Genomic DNA, 18,340 nt, shown 5'->3' on the forward strand with positions numbered 1-18,340 from the left:
ATCAATTTACAGGAAAGTCAACAGTTGCATCTTGTGGTTTATAAACCTGAAAATACTGTAGCAAATAAAACACTTAAATTTTGTTACAGATTTACTTTTTATATGGACAACCACACAGACTACTGAATTTGCCACCAGCTTCCCCCTTGCCATTAAAATTGAATGCTTGTCAACCACAATGCTCACTACCAGCCATGCTTAAGTCCATACTCTTTAATTTAGAAGGGTATTTGTTTTCTGATTGTAAACACAATACTGGTTGTATTGTGCACATCATCTTATTCCTAAAGTCAATCTGATGAACAGTTCTTAAACAGTTGTTGCAGAGTTTAAGTAATTATATGCAACAGGAAACCAAGAATCCAAAGTTCCTTGTGTTTGGTGGGGGAACTGAGTCTCACCCTCCTTTTTGTCTCTGTTTTCAGCTATATTGCAATGAGTGGATTGTGGTAAATATATTTGCTGTAAATATTTAGCCTGCTAGTGAGACCTTGTATCACAAATTTGCAGAAATAGCAAGGTACCAACCTGATCTGAATCCAGAAGACAGTAGTTAACTCGTAGCTGAACCAGTTGAGCAAGCAAGTCTAAAACTTGTCTCTGCAGCTGTACCGATGTTGTCGTAGTGTATTGTTTCAATGCTTTTATGACAAGGGGTTCAAATAAACGAATGTGATTGTGAATAGCATTCTGTAACAGAAAGATTTTAAAGTAATCTAATATCTGCACAGGTCTCATTCAAAAAGAAATTACTTTTTAAAAGGAGGAAAAGTTTTAAATGTAACATACACGTCTTTTAAAAGGACTATAAAAATATGAGTACCTTATCAGCACGGTGTTTTGCTGCACTGCTAATGCTAGTTTTCAGCTGCGTAGAAACTTTCTGCAGCACATCAAACCATCTGTGATGAAAAACAACAAAAAAACATACTCTAAGAAAATGGAGGTATAAACAAGCCGTCTTAGAAGCATATTCTTTTACCTGATGCCAGCTTTCATGTACTTGACTGCTTCAAGCATCTTAGTAAAAGGAAAGAGCACTAGAAACAACCTACAATACACTTTGTTCAGACAATGTAGATCTGTGGACAATAAACATCTTGTAAAGACAGAATTTCTGGTGTCATTTGGTCATTATTCTGCCTTTCCTTTAAGGCTATTGACTATTTGCTACAATTAGCAAATTAATGAAATATTTGCATTCAAAACTACTTTTTTTAAAAAAAGCATAATAATTTTAAGTGATATCCATTTTAATGCTTCAACTTTGATTTTGAAAACACAGTAGTGATTAATCAATAGTGCTATATTTGGGACTCTAATACCAAGAAAAATACTTTTCTCAAATCTACAATAAATAATACACAATACTGTAATTGCAAGTTACTTAGCTCCGTTATGATACTTGCATTTAGGAAAAACAATAAAAAGATTCTATTCTAGTTCAAGTCAACGTTATATCGTAAGAGAATACATAAGAGAAGTTACCCTGAAGCATCGTGTTCTTGCTCAGCCTGAACCATGTTCCTCAGACTAGCATCAGCAAGCGCCTGTGTAAAATGTGTATACGGTGCCATGAAGCAATAGTGATAGAGACCAGGTCTCAGATTGGAAGAACCTAAGCGCTGAGCTTTGCCTTGAGCTTTGCTTGTGTTTGAAGACAAGCCATCGCACTGAGAAGCCAGATTTGTCCCAAATAATGTTTTCAGTAACTAGAGAAGAAAATTGGGGAAAAAAAATTAATGTTTTCGGACTTCACAAAACTTGACTCCTCATCCTCCCAAAGAACAAAAGAGGGTAGGTCATCACAAACAAAGTATAAACTGAGGGTCATGTAGTCAAATACAAGACAACAGAAAAAAAAGCTGGGAGAATTAAAGAAACAATCCACACTTCAGCCAAAAAGATATGGGAATGCTTCAGTTGCAAAAATGATCTGTGACAACTCACAGCAGTCTACTAAAGCTGTCCTCCCACCAAAGTGAAACTTCGGTGTCTTGAAGACAGATGCTTAACCAGAAGCCTGCAAGAAACCTATCAGTAAAACAGTCCTTTGCTTTCCAGGTCTTATCATACAGTTAACTAGCTACAGAACACACTTGGGAAGGTAGGAAACAAACCTGTTTTCTTAGCCTTCAAGTAATTATTTGAGTTGGAAGCAGTTCGAGAAACTAGTTATTCAGACAGTATCAAGTTTCAGAATAAATCATAAAAATTAAACACACTGTTTGCTCTACCTGTGACACAATTTCCTAACACTGCTTCCCTAAAAAGAATGGTCATAATCAGTATCTAATTGATATGCACAGGACATAAGGGTTAGTCTTACAACACAAAAAAATTACCTCCTTACCTGCTGTACACAAACTGTGGCCATAGTTGGTTCTCTGTTGAAACATGATTTCAGATATCCCAAAATTTCTTCCACACACTAGAAAAGCAGAAAAATAAGTCACTTAATTGCATTTTTCTTAAATATATAAAAGCATTAATATGATAACTGGACAATAGCACTTTTTTATGTTTACTGTGTAAGAGCTACACTACTTTAAGGGATACGGTGAAAATAGGTAAAGAAATACGAACGCAAGATTTGCCTTGAATGCCTTGAAATAACATAATGTGTACCACCACAGTCGAGGAGACAAAATACCAAGACACAAGAAAGGAAGGAGAATGGCTGCCTTCTAACATCTTGCAAATTTAACATGAGTATATTTAGATGCATTGATACAGTGAGAATGACTGAAGGGAAATCATTTTGGTGGGAAAAATCTTCACATGAAATATAAACAGTAGGAAATTATTCCTGTTTTCAAAAGCAGCAATGTAACCCTGAAAATCTGCTTTAGTATTTTACACCCAACCTGGCAACACAACTAGGACTACTGTCTCAACAATTTTTAAATTCATGATACTTATTTTTTCCTGGTAAGGACCACAAATATTGGACAACTTAATGGCAAATAAACAAGCAAAAACCAAACACATCTCGTACCTTTCCAATGTCTTGAAGAGTTGCAAGTTCCAAGATCTGTGACAGAACATCTAAGGCAGACCTCAAGAAGCATCCAAACTTTTCATTACTGTTTTGGAGATCCAAAGTAACCTGGTCACAGAAGTAAAACAATCTTTTTCTTAATAGTTACTAGAAAAGGAGATAGAAATTGCAGAAAGAAACAAGTACTGAGACGAAATGGTCTTCTGTCTAAAATTTTGGTGTATTTCATCAACACCACTGACAAATTCCCTCATGAATTGCTGGAATGGCAGGACTTCATTTTGACTGAAAATAAAAATGGATCTTCTAGCTTAAGGCAGTTGCAGTAGGAAGGTCTAGGATATTGACAAGTAATGGACGAGAGATAATGTATTTCTCAGAAACCCAGTAGGTTTTCAAGAATACATCCCCCCTGAAGTGTACAAATCAGAACACTAAGCCCTCATGGAATGCATCTTTTATTACCTGCACTAACAAGGGGAAAAAAAAAAAAAAAAAAAAAAAAACAACACTTACCCATCCTGGAATAAACTGTTGAAAAAATAAGACATTGTGATCCATTTGGCACTACCAAGCCAGTGAAGGATCACTTAGTATGAGCAGTAGTGACAGCAGAGAACCAAGCAATATGGTGACAATGCCAATCAGGTTTTCAGGTGTTTTTTGGTGATAGGTTTTTTTAATTTGATTCTGTTTTAGGAGATGAATACACTGCTTACACAATCAGGCAAATGAGATCCTCAATACAACACAAACTTTGGACAGTCTGAGCTTCTCAGAGGTTAATCTCGTGCTACAGTTTAAGTCCATGGAAACATTCTACCTGTTTGTTTTTTTTTAATTTGCTAACAGAACAGGTAGGGTTACTGCCTCAGCAGAGCCATTTTTAAAGGAAACAAAGTGATTACCCAACTACATTTTATTCAACCAAGTGATGTCATACAGTACCTTATAATTAGCATGAGTCGCTTTCAAGACATCGTATAACTTCAGATATGATGGAAGATGATAAAAGCTTCCTACTGAAGATGATTTACTTGTTGGAACAGGCCCACTAGCATCAGTTTGCCTAGTAGCTTAAAAGATGCATAATATATTAACACAGTATTTTTTCTACAGTGCTCATGACATGTAATTCAATATTATTTTACATACCCAATTTTCAGATAAAACGTCCAAATTAACAGCAGAAATTTTTGGATCTGAATGCACATTTTAAAATTGCAAAAACACACTGTACAACTAGAAAGTGTACTAGCATTCTAAAAAAACATCCTATGAGGCAATTTTACGCTGAGAGCTTATTGCTGAAGACCAAGTACAATTTACAGAAGAGAATTAACACCTATTTCCTTCATTCATAAGTAAGAAAAAGAAAAAATGTGAAGCTTCATAATCTTGTTTCCAAGAGCAACATGAGCTGCTCCTGCCAAAAACCACAAAGCAACTTTAACTTCTTTAACTGTAACGCATGCAAAAATTACTTCACAGTCAATAGGTGAGTGGATTCAGAAAAAAAAAGTGAGGAAAAAGATTCAGAACCAACCTGCTCTAAACGGTACAGTCACTTTTCATTTAAAAGCACACACAAAGATCTACCCCCACCATAGCTGCCTTTCCTGCAATTCAATACTGAAAAGAACTTGAACTTTGGGACAGTACTGACGTAACTGCAAGTAAGCCAGTCAGCCTTTTGATCTAGGATTTCAAAAAACAAGTTACTTGATTCTTTCTACTCTCTATGGTGTAACTATACTCCTATTAACCCTCCCACCTCCTGTCCCCATGTAAGTATGTGTACCTACCTGGACTAGTTTCACCACCCTTCTTAGGGCTCATTGGCACAGAAGCCTGCTCTACAGGCTCCCTCTCTTTCCCCTTCCTCCGAATTGGACTAAGAGAAGGTGGGTTTGTGAGAGAAGGTAATGCTGCCTAGAATTAAAATAAGTTTTGTTAATTTTGTATGTAAAAGTAGCTTTTCTTCTATAGAAATACAAGCATATTCACTTTCTTTAAAGTCCTCTTTATTTGACTGTCGATTAAATCAAAATGTCTCCGCTTTTACGTTTATGACATGGATTTCCTTGGTGAAAAGGAAGAATAATATATTCTCTAATTTTCTTCTCAACTTCAGCATAAGCCAGATAGAAATGGGGCTCAATGACTGAAGGTTCCTTTGATTCCAGATAAAGGAAGAGAGCAAGAGGTGCTCCAGGCATGCAGCAAAAGTTCTCCTGCGGCCTGTGGAGAGGCCCCTGGTGGAGCAGGCTGTCCCCCTGCAGCCCATGGGTCCCACATGGAGCAGATCTCCACGCTGCAGCCCGTGGAGGAGCCCCCAGTGGAGCAGGTGGATGTGGCCTGGAGGAGGCTGCAGCCCACAGAGAGCCCCTGCAGGAGCTGGCCCCAGGCCGGAGCTGCAGCCCGTGGAGAGGAGCCCACGCAGGAGCAGGGGTCTGGGGAGAGCTGCTGCCCATGGGGGACCCGTGCTGGAGCAGTTTGCTCTTGGGGGATGGACCCTGTGGTACAGACCCATGTTGGAGCAGCTCTTGAAGAGCTGCTGCCTGCGGGCAGCCCCCGCAGGATCAGTTTGGGAAGGACGGCATCCTGTGGGAGGGACTCCCTGTTAGAGCAAGGGCAGAGAATAAATTTGAAGGAGCAGTAGAGATGAAGCATTATGGACTGGCTGCAGCCCCCATTCCCCACTTCCCTGCACTATGTGGGAGTAGGAAGTAGAAGAGGGTGGATAAGAAGGTGGTTTTCGTTTTCTTTTAGTTCTCATTGATCTACTATGTTATTAGGCAAAAAAATACTATGATCTCTCTATGCTGACTCTGTTTTGCCCATGACAGTTATTGGTGAGTGACCTCCCTGTCCTCATCTCAACTCTTGGGCTTTTTTCCCCTGTACTTTTGAGGAGGGGGAGTGAGAGAGCAGCATGGTGGAGTTTAGCTGCCTACCGGTGTGAAACCATCACACGAGAAAAGCATTAGATAGCTGCCGGTATCAACTCTGAAATGCAGAGCCTTCAACTGATCTGTATCACAACGATATTTAAGTCATGCAATTTCATTTATTTTTAATATGTACCTTTACTGCTGGGCCAGGAGCAACATCATCCATTACATGGGCACAAATATTAATGACCTTCAGCAGATGAGAGAAGAGTTGTTCTACCAAAGTAACAAGAGTTCGATCTGCCAGAGCCGGCCACGGTTCCTCCTGTTTTGCAGCACCTTGGTTTGAATCTTCTTCAGCAGTCCAGGGATTCTTTAAGCACTTAGGAGCACTTGCTGCAATAGGAACCACATGAATTAAAGCAAAAGAAAATAAAGCTTGCAATTAAATATGGTTATAATCTCTATGAGAGATTCTTTCAAATAGAAAAAGAAAGCCTAAGTTTTTAAAAATAGCAGTATGAGCATAGTTTTAAATAACTACAAAAATATTAGTTCTTTTCACCCAGCCTGCAATAAGCATACTAGACATTCCCTCTGGCAATTAGTGGAAATTTGCAACTTCAAGGTAGTATCTAAATGGCTTGATTTAGCCAAGAGTGATGAAACCTAACCAAACAGAATTCCTCTTTATAAAAAATTATTTCCTCTATCATAGGAGAAGAGTAAGGTCAAGAGCCATGCAAACACTAGAACAACCAAAAAAGAAACCTACAAAAAAAAAAAAAGGTAGAACTACAGCTAGCTCCAAGTAGCTTCCTATCTACTAGGAGTGATATTCTGAAGGAGTGTTTCATGAGAACAACAGAAGCAGCTGCTTCCAGGTGCACTTATATGATTATACACTGATACATTTCCATCCGGTCTCATAATAAATCTATCCAAAAGCAACAGAATTTGGGAACTAAATGTATAGCACATGTAGTGAAGCATGAAACTGAAGTATCAAAACCGCACCGGTTTAGTTTAGTAGCTCAAATCAAAAGAAACGGATTTATAAACCAATAAATAAGTGGCAAAACACTTGTCAGCTAAGTGACCCCTGAATGAGTCTCTCCACAGAGAGCTTTCTTCTCCTTTCTCCTTGAGAAGGAGCCCAAGAAAAACCCAAGATGCACGTGTCAAATGTTAACTCATCTAACATTTGTAGGCCTTGCTTCCACATAGAACAATAAAAAACAGAAGGAACCACGAGGTCACCTGTTCATTCTGCTCAAAAACATAGTCAACTACATCTGTACAAATCCAACATAGTTTGAAAGACTGCTGAAATACTCTCAGAGACAGTTTCACCTCCACAACCTTCTACAGGGCTTCAATATTCTTACAAATAAAACAGGTTTCTGCAAGAACACTTGAGAATGCTTGGTAAGCAGCTGAAGTTCCATACCTTTAAGTGATTAATGGAGCAAAAATGTTTTCTTTGCTTTTGTTATGTCTCTGCTCTCATACATACATGTGAAGAGATACAAAGCCATTTATTTTGTGTAACAGTACAATTTGTTATGCAGTACTAGTATTTAGCCAATTATTCCCTATTCTGTAGTAGCTCTAGTTCTGAGGAGTTGTCATTACATTTCTGAGTGCCCTTATTAGGGAACCGCATGTCTGTTTTCAGAAAACATTTCCAATTTGTTAAAATATTCTAAATATCCAAGTCTGTCATTTAAAATGCCAGCAACCACTGCAAACTAGTACAGCCTGCAAATTTTCTAAATACACACTATCCAATCACTATTAATAAAACTATAAGCAATAGCAGTAGAGAACCCTGTGGAATCCTGATGTAACCTTGAAAAGATCATTCTAAACCTGAAAATACGTGAAGTTCTTGCAGTGCAGAAGGTTTTCATTTTTCTTTGCTACACCCTGATCTCCTGCCTTAAAGACCCCCAGAGCTTCTAAAAAAACTGAAAAAAATTAAAGCCCTTACAAAACACAGCTAGAACTTTCAACTTACAGAAGAGCGTACAGACAAATGGGAAGAGAGAACATCCCAGTAGCTGTACTGGTTCTCAGGGAAACAGAAACCCATCTACATTTCTAGCTAGCAGCTGTGAATGAAACTTAGCTGTTCAGCTGAAACAAAGCCTCCTTTCCAAAAAGGTTTCAAACTCCTAGATACAAGTTCCTGTAAGTTTCTGCTCTGCCTTACCTGCAAGCAAATTTCCAGTCAAAATTAAAGCATCCTGATGGGCAGAAAGGTCCAATGGGAACCATGCTGATGAAAGAAGAGAGAGGACCATGCCGGCCATTCCAATAGCGCAGCCCTTCTGAGCTTCATCTGAAGGATTTGGCTGGGATACGCTAGAAGTATAATTTTGGAATGTTATGACTTCTTTGAGAAGTTTAAAGTCTCAAGAACACAAATAGTTAAACAGACTAGTAATCTAAAAACAATAAATCACGACTACAGAGCTATACATTTAACATATGAGTAGTTTAAAAAAAACACCGCAGCAGCAGAAATCTGACAACACTTTGTATTCTTGAAGAGCTATTGCTTTTTTTTTTTAATAGCAAGTATCAAAGCTGCTAGTGACATCTACTGAAAAACAGAAGAATTCAATATTTACTTGCAAACTGCTACGGGTCCTGAAACATCACCAGTTAAAGGACTTACTAATATTCATAGTAGGGATGGGAGACAAACTGTAGCATTAAAATAGTATCTTGTTACTTTGCAAAGCGGCAAGAATATAATCAATGTAATCCATCAAATCATCTAGATTTATGGGCGGGCTCTATCCAAGTCTGTAATTTGCTGCTGCCTTCCGTATTTTCCTTTACGATAGTTTTAAAATCAGACTGTCCCACACAAACCAAGTTTCAAAAAGAGCAGGCACAGTTCACCAAAATATGTTTGCCAGAATAGTACGTGAATCATATACATGATTTCAAACATGTAAGACTTGCATAACGCTACTAACTTTCTTTCAGGAAAAGACTTTATGCAACTTCTGAAAAAAGGGTTTCTTTTAGATTTATTTTTTTTAATTCCAAAGTCTTTTAACGTAGTGGCTCAAGTTTAATACAATTAGAACAATTTCATAAAATAAGAGGTACACTAAATTTAGCTATTCTTTTGACAAAGCTACCCTATCAATTAAAGTGCACTCCATTAAGAAATGTATTTTAATATGCAAGTGTTGCTTACTTTACATACAGTTAGAAACCCATGAATTAATCCACGCTGAGTTGTACATAGGTGGAACACAGCAGCTCCAACGGCTGCTTAACCGTTGGAAAACCGATACTTCAAGAGAAAGGAATTTTGGTAGCATTCTTATGTCTCACATAAGATAGCACGTTCAGGCTTCTAGTTATCTGGTACAATGAATGCTCACATCATGCAACAAAAATAAAATTATCATCCAAATTAATACGAATATGGGATCAAATTTTTTAAAGAAGGAATCAGAGGACAGGGCAAAGGCTATGTCTTTGCAACAGCTATGAATGCTAGCTGCATCTGATAGACGGCATTTTTTTTTAAGCTGCGTAGAACAGAAGATATATTGCTGCTAGTCTGCAATAAGAAAGGAATATTCAAAACAAAGCAAACTAGCTTAAAAGTTGAAAGGATAAAGGGCATAGTTCTAAAGTTGGTGGTAAGTGGTTTGGATGAGAAACACTAACAAGACCCAGACAGACACACACTACTAAATAACCAGCACTGCTCCTGGAAGCACTGTGTATTAATTTTATTTTCCAGCTAAGCATTGCTCCCATACAAATTTACTTCACTTATAACTGACCTACAGCCTAGTCATCTGTGACAAGACATCTTTTAGAATACATATACCGAGCATGCCATGCTTATGCCCAGAAAAGGAAGGAAAGACTTGATGACAAGCAAAGGGAGGGTTATTTAAAAAGATAACAGCAAAAGATTAAATTTTGCAATAAAGCTTCAGGACATTAGAAGAGTAAAATAGAAGTAGATAACTCTTGAGACTCAGACAAAGCAATGGCAGAACATCTCTGAAAAGAATGCATATGAACAAATAATTGCATACATATGAAGATAGCATAAGTTAATGATGAAATACATAAACTCTAAAAGGGCATGACCTGAACATTCTTGTAAAGGAAGATCACTAAATGGATACCTCTGCAAATCTGGCAGATATAGACACAAGTTTTAAGAATTGCGGAGGCAGCAGGTCTGGTAATGTTTAGTAATAACTCTCCAAAAGGTTAACCAAAACAATGACAGCAATGAAGAAAAAAGAACACAAACGATGTTAAGTCTATTTAAAAAAACAGTCTACATATGTGCCCATCTTCAGCAGCTAGTCTTACAGCTCATGTGGCACAGCACATTGATAGCCAAATGCAACACACTTTGGCATGAAGTTCTTCGATAACTCCTAAGATAAATTTAACATCAAATACCTAAGCCAGGACTTCTGATATCTGAATGAGTGTACTCTGCTTTTGTACGCACAAATTTTAGAAGCTTGAATACTGGATGAAGGAACATACCCACAGTGCCATCCCACAGTCCAGGTACAGACTGGAAACGTTGTGGAGAGAAGACACAGAGCTTCACAGCAGCCAAACTGAAAAGTCAACACCAACTATGAATCAATTTCATCACTGGTAGAGTTAGCAACAACAACAAAATTTCTTAAGAGTGAGACTTAAATGTTACTATTGCCACAGTACCAAAGCTGCAGACGCATATACCCAGGAATTAAAAATAAAGATAGAAAAAAAAGGTCAGCCGCTATAGCAACTAAGAAAACTCACTGTAAGTGCTCTTGTAGTGGATATTGTCAATGCATGGGAAATTGCTGCAACAACCCTTGAAAGATTGTTTTCCATAGTGACATCTGTTGGACTTTGCAGCATATTGTAGCCTCTATATGTTCTGAAATTAAAATATTTATAGCACTAAAACATGTACTTAAAAAGCTAAAACATACCATAATAAAATGATTGTGGCCTAAGTTACTATAGACAGCTTGTTCAAATGCAATGAGTAATAGAAAATATCAGATGATTCTACCATTTAATTATATTTTCACATTTTTGCTTCTGCACTAGCAAAAGCAAAATAGTTCATTAACCAAATTTCTGTGTTAGCAAACAGAAACAGTAGACCAACTCAACTTTTAACTAGGTTCTCCAGAAGCTGCCATCAGTATAGCATTAGTCTTTGCTTTTGATCATACTCATCTAACATTTTTGTATGTTCACAAACTTTAGATTACTGCTGTAGAAAAATAACTATTTTGTATATCTCCACAAAGCTTTGTTTCCAAAATACAGTACATAAACCTTGAGTTAAATCATCGAGTTCATGTATGGAAAATGTACATAGTCAAAAACTTGTATCTGATAGATATGGGGGCAAAGAGTCCCCATATATACACACAACTCAGACTGTCTTTAAGATGGAGAATTAAACAGGAAAGTTTAGGAAAGTACAGTTGGCAGCAAAATACAGCAACAAGACCACACTACCAAAACCAGAATTTAATTTTTAATTATATACAGACTTCTGCAACCACAGTCACTAGATAAAATGTGCTATTTAATGGACATACAGGGTGACCTTGGGATGAAGAGAAGTTTATCACAGAACAATGACTCCATACAATTAATGAGTGAGCACATAACTTGCACACCAGTTTATCCATTAAATCAGAGTCCATTTCCATGGAGCCTAAAACTACCCCATATGCTACTACCACTTGCAAAGAGAATGCATAAGCACATGGATTTGCAGGATTGGAGTACGATTTTAGGCATCATGAACTGAAATGTCTCTATGTTCCTTTCAAGCTAGACGAGTCACATAACATACCTGGTGATAGTGCTCACTGCAAAGTGAGATGGAGGCTGTGTTTCATGCATTAGTAGCTTCAGGTAGACACCACTTTGGTCTCTTGCTACTGCCACCACTGGATCAGCCTGTCCTTGATCACAGTTATAAAACAGCTTTGGAACAAGCCTTAACAACAATTGTCAAAAGGAAGAAATATTCAGAACTGAAATCACAATTCAGAAAGCTGCACATACCAATTGTAAACATCAAATTGGAAATAAAAATCGTTACTTAAACTCATATTGTGCTAAGCATTACGATTAATTCATCTTTACACAATTGGTCTCCACTGTGATCAAGCAGATAAAAAAACTCCTATGCACACGTGGTAGTTCAAAAAAATCTCTGAAATCTCTATATATACACATTACAACAACTACTTCTCTAGGGTATTTCTCTCAGTATTCCCCCCCTTCTCCTCAAATATTTTCTCCACAGTTATCTGTATCAACTGAAAAACAATTCTACCCCCAAAAAAGGATATTTTTCCATCATTTGATTTTCTATGCTGGAAAATTTAAACATACAATAAAATCAAGTTGTCTTTGTCAACATTTTTGACTTAGACAATACTAAATACTGAAAAAGACACAGTACACATTTATTCTTAAGTTCATAGACATTGCTTCCAATGAATGCACATATTGGATGACTCAAGGGGGTTCTAGGAAACTAGCAGCAGCTTTCTTGGGCAGGTAAGTCTTTTCTGACTTTAACACTGATGCTATCACTAAATCAGCATGAACACATGGAAAACTGAGTGGTAAGAAGTTGGAGTTTAACAAAATAACTCAATTTCAAAATCAAGTCCCTGCATAAAAACAATGACTACTAACTATGATGCAACAGCTAATGATTTCTCCACTGAGATCTTTCTGCAATATGAATGCTCTTCAGTAGCACAATTTTTAAAGTTTCACTGTCATTTATTTGTTATCAGGAATGGACAGCAATTAATAATCTGAAGAACTACGAAAGAGACTCCTCTGACAAAAAAATATTCCAGGAATTCTATATAAGATGCTCCTAACTTCTTTAAACATAAAACTTAAATTCTTGAATACAAATCAACTATCAACTAATTTTTACTGTTTGGTGCCTTTATACGGACAGAAATTTTAACTGTAGTAGGCTACAGCTAACAGCTGCTTTTTTAGCAAAATAAACCACCTTACTACAATCAATGAGCATGAAAGTATACACTACTTATAAACACCTAGAAACAAGAATGTTTACAAGTTAGGACGACCCAGTAGAACTGCAACATTTTAAGTCCATCAGCTACTGCAAGGATACTGCACAAATCATTCATCATGAAGAAGACTAACTAGAAGTTTAAGCTGAGAGTGACCCTCTGAAAGGAATACTTAAATATAATTGTAATTGTGCAAAGCACAGTTCTCTGTTCATTCAGAACGATGCATGCTCTAGATACCATAAAGCTGCATTAGTCTCCCTTCTTTAAATAAGAATACAAGAACAACACTAAGAGGTTTAGTTATTACATACACAATAAGCATACAAATAACTTTCTAAACTTTTTTTTTTTAAATACATACACACCTCATTAATGAAGATGCAGCCACATGTCGCACTCTTGGATCTTCATCACCAAGCAGAGAGATTACAACGTTATTGAGCACTCTTTCCTGCAGTTTTAGTAGCTAGAAAATAAATTAGTAAAGTTCATTGAACATTTTCATTGTTGGACCAGATTGCTACAAGACTGTTAACAAGTGAGATTTCTTCTGTCATAAAATTCTGTAAGATAATTTTTAACCCAAACTGTTAAAAAATACTATTTAGATACAGAAATGCTAAAAGGTTTTTAAGAACAGAAATTAAAACAAGACAAACACATTAGAGAACACTAAGGTATTTATATCTCAGTAGTAAAGCATCTTTCCAATTGTAACAAGTGTCAGACAATGTACGTAGTTTATACAAAGCATACCTAAATTATCTATCAATGTTTAAATTTAAATTCTGTCAACACTACATGGCAAAATTGCCTTGGTACCTTAATCCAGACACACAATATAATGCCTGTTTACTTACACCAGTATAATGATGAACACCTCTGTGCAAGCTGTCAGTTTTTCCTTCCAAGAAGTTGACTAGCCTATGATAAAAAAGAATTTAGGATACATCAGCTAACATTATAAGTTATTTCTGCCTTCAGTGCTCTGAGTGCTATTTTTGTTTATATTTTAAGAACACCACTGCAGGGAAAATGTGAGAAGTAAACACCTTTGTCTGCCTTTAGGAAAGGCAAGCTTTTTGCTAAACCACTATCTGGCTTGCATAGCAGAAGAATTACTTTAATTTGAAAACATTTATATATTGCTTTTTTTTTCATGACAGTTTTGAAAAGACTGTAACACATTCCAAATATCACCATTCAGATATTTTATATGACTAAGAATAATGAGTTTTTGCATAAGCAACTTTTCTTTTTCAGCCCAGAAGAAACCATAGAGAATGAGGTAATGCAAGTCAAATCTAATTATTTCAGTATAACAAAACATGATAAACTGAAGAGAGCTCACAATATTGGAGAACAAGTCACGGACTTTTTTGTTAAAAAACAAAACAAGACATACACACACAACTGGACATGAAATCCAAATTAACTCCCAGATTATATGTGCTCTCTTCCATCACAGATTTACAGAAGACTTGGTAAACAGACCATCAAACTACAAATTTCTATACAATATTATTAGGCTCTGTAACTTCACAAAGAAATTCACATATTCCTTAAATGAGTGACTCGTTAATTTTTCAGAAGAGAAACCTCTCCCTGTTATGATTCCACCATCCTATACACAACATCTTTGCATCACAGCTACAATGCTCATAGAAAAATATAAACACTTACCGAAAATCTACCTCTGCAAGTGTTTCCAGAAGTTCCGTCCTTACTAGCCAATATGAGCTATTCTTCAGCGTAAGGAGGTCAACTATTAATTGTAAACCTAGTTCACTGTAACTGCTACTACACAAGCTCATGATGCAATGCTAAAAAGAATAAACAACTTTCAGTTATATTACATAAGAGGTTTTCTAAATCAAAGTATGTTTGACTATAACCATCTGTTTTATTTAAAATACTAATAAATAGTTACTGCTCACAAGAAAGTACTACTTTTCAAGGCCAGGACACCAACCCCATGTAAACTGCTAAAACCTTCTCCTCAATTTAAACTCTGGAGAGGAATCCAAACTTCAGTGATCAGAGGACAACTGTCCAAAAAAAAAAGTGAGGGGGCATAATGAGCACAAGCATTATATTTTTATCTGTTCAAAAACTGCCTCACATAACTTCCACAGGATATTTTTAAATACCTGGTTCCAATTTCTGGATTTTGAACAAGCCATACCTCCTTATTTCAACGACTGTTCAAAAATATGCAGAATGTGTGATTTTTAGAAAGAGACGCAGAACCTTAAAACCTTGAAGTCTTACTTTACTACATGAAAACACGCTTTCTTGTTTGCAGATTAGCAACCGAAAACGTTTCTGAATATTTCTGCTGAAGGTATGAAGTCAGGCAACTTTATATATTTAGAGGGGAAAAAAGTCATAATTGACAAGTATATGTTATATGAACAGAGAAATATCTAGTGAAGTCTTCTTGAAAAAAAATAAATCCTAAGTGAAACCATTATACATAGCTAATAAGATCATGGAACGGAAGTTTAAAGAAATAGCATCGTTTCACTAGCTGGATTTCCTTCCCCCAACTGCATCACAGACTCCTCCTGTCATCACATGAAACCATAATTTAATCCATCAAATATATGCATTTTACACTTTGCCTCACTGACCCATAAACTGTAATACAATCAGCCACACTGTGCCTGTCCCTGATGTATTCATTTCCCTTGGGCTTCATTGTGTCCTCTCTCTTACTTTTTTTTTTTTTTTTTTGGGAACGTTTGGAAAATTGATCAAGGAAAAATCTCTCCTTTTGAAAAGGACAACTTCCACAGATTTTTTTTATTACAGAAATAACATCACGTGCTCTAAGTTCCACTCACAAATTCAGCTATCGTCTTTTATTTTAACAGTTACCCGGTGGATCCTTCACCCAATTTACAACACTTGCTTTTCTGAGATTTGTATATTTATTTAATTATCTCAGAAAACAATCAACATTTCACTTGTCATTTGTCACATTTCTTTTCTGATTTCTAAATACAGGCTATATCCAGGTGCTAAACGTTCAAACTTCCCTGTTTAGCTTAGATTTCCTTTCTACTTAGTTCACTCATCCTGTTGCTGGTTAACAGAACATTACAGCTCATACCTGTACATTTATCATGACTGAAAATATCATCTTTATATTATACTGCTACATGATCTAACCAATATAATTATCTTCCATTTGTTTGTTCAACATTTCTGTGCCTGAATCTCTGTACTTCACAATAAACTTTCTTGGGGAAAAAGTCTTTCATGCTCCATATTTATACATAGTGGATCCTAGACAATGAATAATGCCCCTGTGATCTCTGGTGGTGCAAGTAAATTATTACTTCTGCTTACCCTCACAGCTGTACAAGCCAGTTTGCATGTTACAGAGGACTCGTCTTTCAGCGTTTTCTGTAACAGAGGTATGCAGTCTACCAAGGAAAAGAGATTTCCTAACAAAAAAGGAATTTAGAACAATGAAACAAAAGAAAATTTTGGACACAGAAAGAAAAAGAGAGACTCTTAAAAAATCTTCATTACCTGTTGAGCTTCTGATGTTTATTAGCCATTTTTCCACATCAAAGCGGGATTTAAGTAAAATAGAGTTGATGATTGTTCCACAGAGAATAGCAGTAGCTCCTCTAATCTGGGGATCTCCATGGTCAATGTAGTTCAGAATATCTGATACATACTGCTCCTCTAAGAAAACAAGTTGCAACTACTTTATTTTAAAGATACTACTCTTCGACTTACCTGATCCCTAAAAATGTTTCAGTGAAGGTACTGGTCATACAAATCAACAGCAGCATATTCACACACAGTTTTTCTTTGTTCTACCTTACAAAGATCTCTTCCATGTAATACACACAATCACACCATTCATACTGAGAATTGCATATAAAACCACTAATGTTTTATTGTGATTGCACACAAAATGCTCTGGTGAATCCAAGAAGAGGTTTTGGTCAACACTCCACCCTTTGCTGCTATCAGCATCAAACCAGTTGAATTCTCCAGGTCCCTGTTGATTATACTGTATCACTCATAAGATTATATTGTATTATTCATACGAATGAACCACATGCCTTCGAAACCAGCTATAAAACAGCCTGAAATAAATTAGAAGAAGCTATAAGGGAAACAATCAACTTCTATATAGTAATTGTGCTAAAACAACTACTTGTCTGAAGACATAAGAGTTCTTCCACTAAAGCTTAACTCTTATTAGCAAAAATAAACAAAATCATCACCATACACACTACGTTCAATAACATTATTTCCACTGGCTCTGTAACTGACACCACTAGCACATACAGTGTATTAACGTAAATTGGTGCAATATTTGTTTGCAAATACTAAGCTGGATTTAAAGAGTTTTCACTGTAAATGCTGCTTAACTTATTTGGAAGCCCAAAGACATTATTAAAAAGGAAGATTTGAACTACAACATACCATACTCTTCTCCCATTGCTTCAAGAGGTGTTTTATACAGTTTGCTGAAGAAAGACTCAGGGTGAAGGGCAATGGCTGCTCCAACACAACTGACTGCCAGGGCTTTTACACTGACTCTCACATCTCTATCTGGAACTAAAGCTGGGAAAAGGAAAATAAAATATTAAAAAGCTCCCTAAAGTATTAAAAGCTCTCTGAAAAAATATGGCCCAACAAAAGGGTTCAAATGTGCAATAGCCCTAGAGGTTTATCTCACAAGAGTTTACAAATGGTAAGTGCAATTGAGCATCTGACAAGATGACAGTAACATGTCAAATGGTTCAAAACTGGATTCATCACAAAAATTGCATAAATTTAACTAAGTTTCTCTGTACTCTGGTGTGATCATTTAAAACAGAACTGTCAAAAAAAAGCAACCAGAATTCTTTAATAAAATGATCTTAGAAAATCAGAGTAAATTGATCACATTTACAACTTTGTAGCTTTGAACCAATGAGTGTTAAAGAGAAGCTTACCTCCTTTCTCCCCAGTAAGTAGAAAAGAGGCTGACAGAAGTCTAACGCAGTGCACTAGAGGAGCAGAATTTCCATCGGTATAGTGACCTATGTCTCCTTTTATCCTGGAGGGCTATTGAAGGCAAATCACAAGTCTTATATAAATAAAAATTAATCTTCAATTTAAACAAAATATTAAGCATAACAAATTTGAGAAATCCTGCACATTCCCAAAACTTCAGAGGTTCAATATGAAGTGTGCTTAATACATATTCCAAACGAAGGTCTTAAAATGTTTTTGGAAAGTTTTGTAAGGTCTCCAGCATCAAGTTTCAATCTGGTTTAATTTTAATCAGAGAAGCAACAATCATTCTGTATACTTTCTGAACTACCCAGACTTGCTGT

General features: G+C 36.4%; 1 protein-coding gene across 2 annotated transcripts in view; it reads right to left on the reverse strand.

The window, feature by feature from the left end:
- Positions 1-18,340, reverse strand: part of HTT (huntingtin) — an 85,657-nt gene that overhangs the window by 45,043 nt on the left and 22,274 nt on the right. For both annotated transcript variants that reach the window (XM_040554614.1, XM_040554613.1), the window contains 19 exons: positions 17,957-18,068; positions 17,442-17,582; positions 16,530-16,688; positions 16,344-16,441; positions 14,673-14,812; positions 13,850-13,913; positions 13,355-13,455; positions 11,771-11,917; positions 10,711-10,831; positions 10,444-10,520; positions 8,111-8,262; positions 6,089-6,291; positions 4,807-4,933; positions 3,950-4,077; positions 2,999-3,109; positions 2,354-2,431; positions 1,489-1,712; positions 824-902; positions 529-690 (listed from right to left, as the gene is read on the reverse strand). In XM_040554614.1, the coding sequence (XP_040410548.1) occupies positions 529-690; positions 824-902; positions 1,489-1,712; positions 2,354-2,431; positions 2,999-3,109; positions 3,950-4,077; positions 4,807-4,933; positions 6,089-6,291; positions 8,111-8,262; positions 10,444-10,520; positions 10,711-10,831; positions 11,771-11,917; positions 13,355-13,455; positions 13,850-13,913; positions 14,673-14,812; positions 16,344-16,441; positions 16,530-16,688; positions 17,442-17,582; positions 17,957-18,068 (2,424 nt within the window). The remainder of the gene's footprint in view (positions 1-528; positions 691-823; positions 903-1,488; positions 1,713-2,353; positions 2,432-2,998; positions 3,110-3,949; positions 4,078-4,806; positions 4,934-6,088; positions 6,292-8,110; positions 8,263-10,443; positions 10,521-10,710; positions 10,832-11,770; positions 11,918-13,354; positions 13,456-13,849; positions 13,914-14,672; positions 14,813-16,343; positions 16,442-16,529; positions 16,689-17,441; positions 17,583-17,956; positions 18,069-18,340) is intronic.

Source organism: Cygnus olor, chromosome 4 (assembly GCF_009769625.2).
Source record: "Cygnus olor isolate bCygOlo1 chromosome 4, bCygOlo1.pri.v2, whole genome shotgun sequence".
NCBI classification, from domain to species: domain Eukaryota; kingdom Metazoa; phylum Chordata; class Aves; order Anseriformes; family Anatidae; genus Cygnus; species Cygnus olor.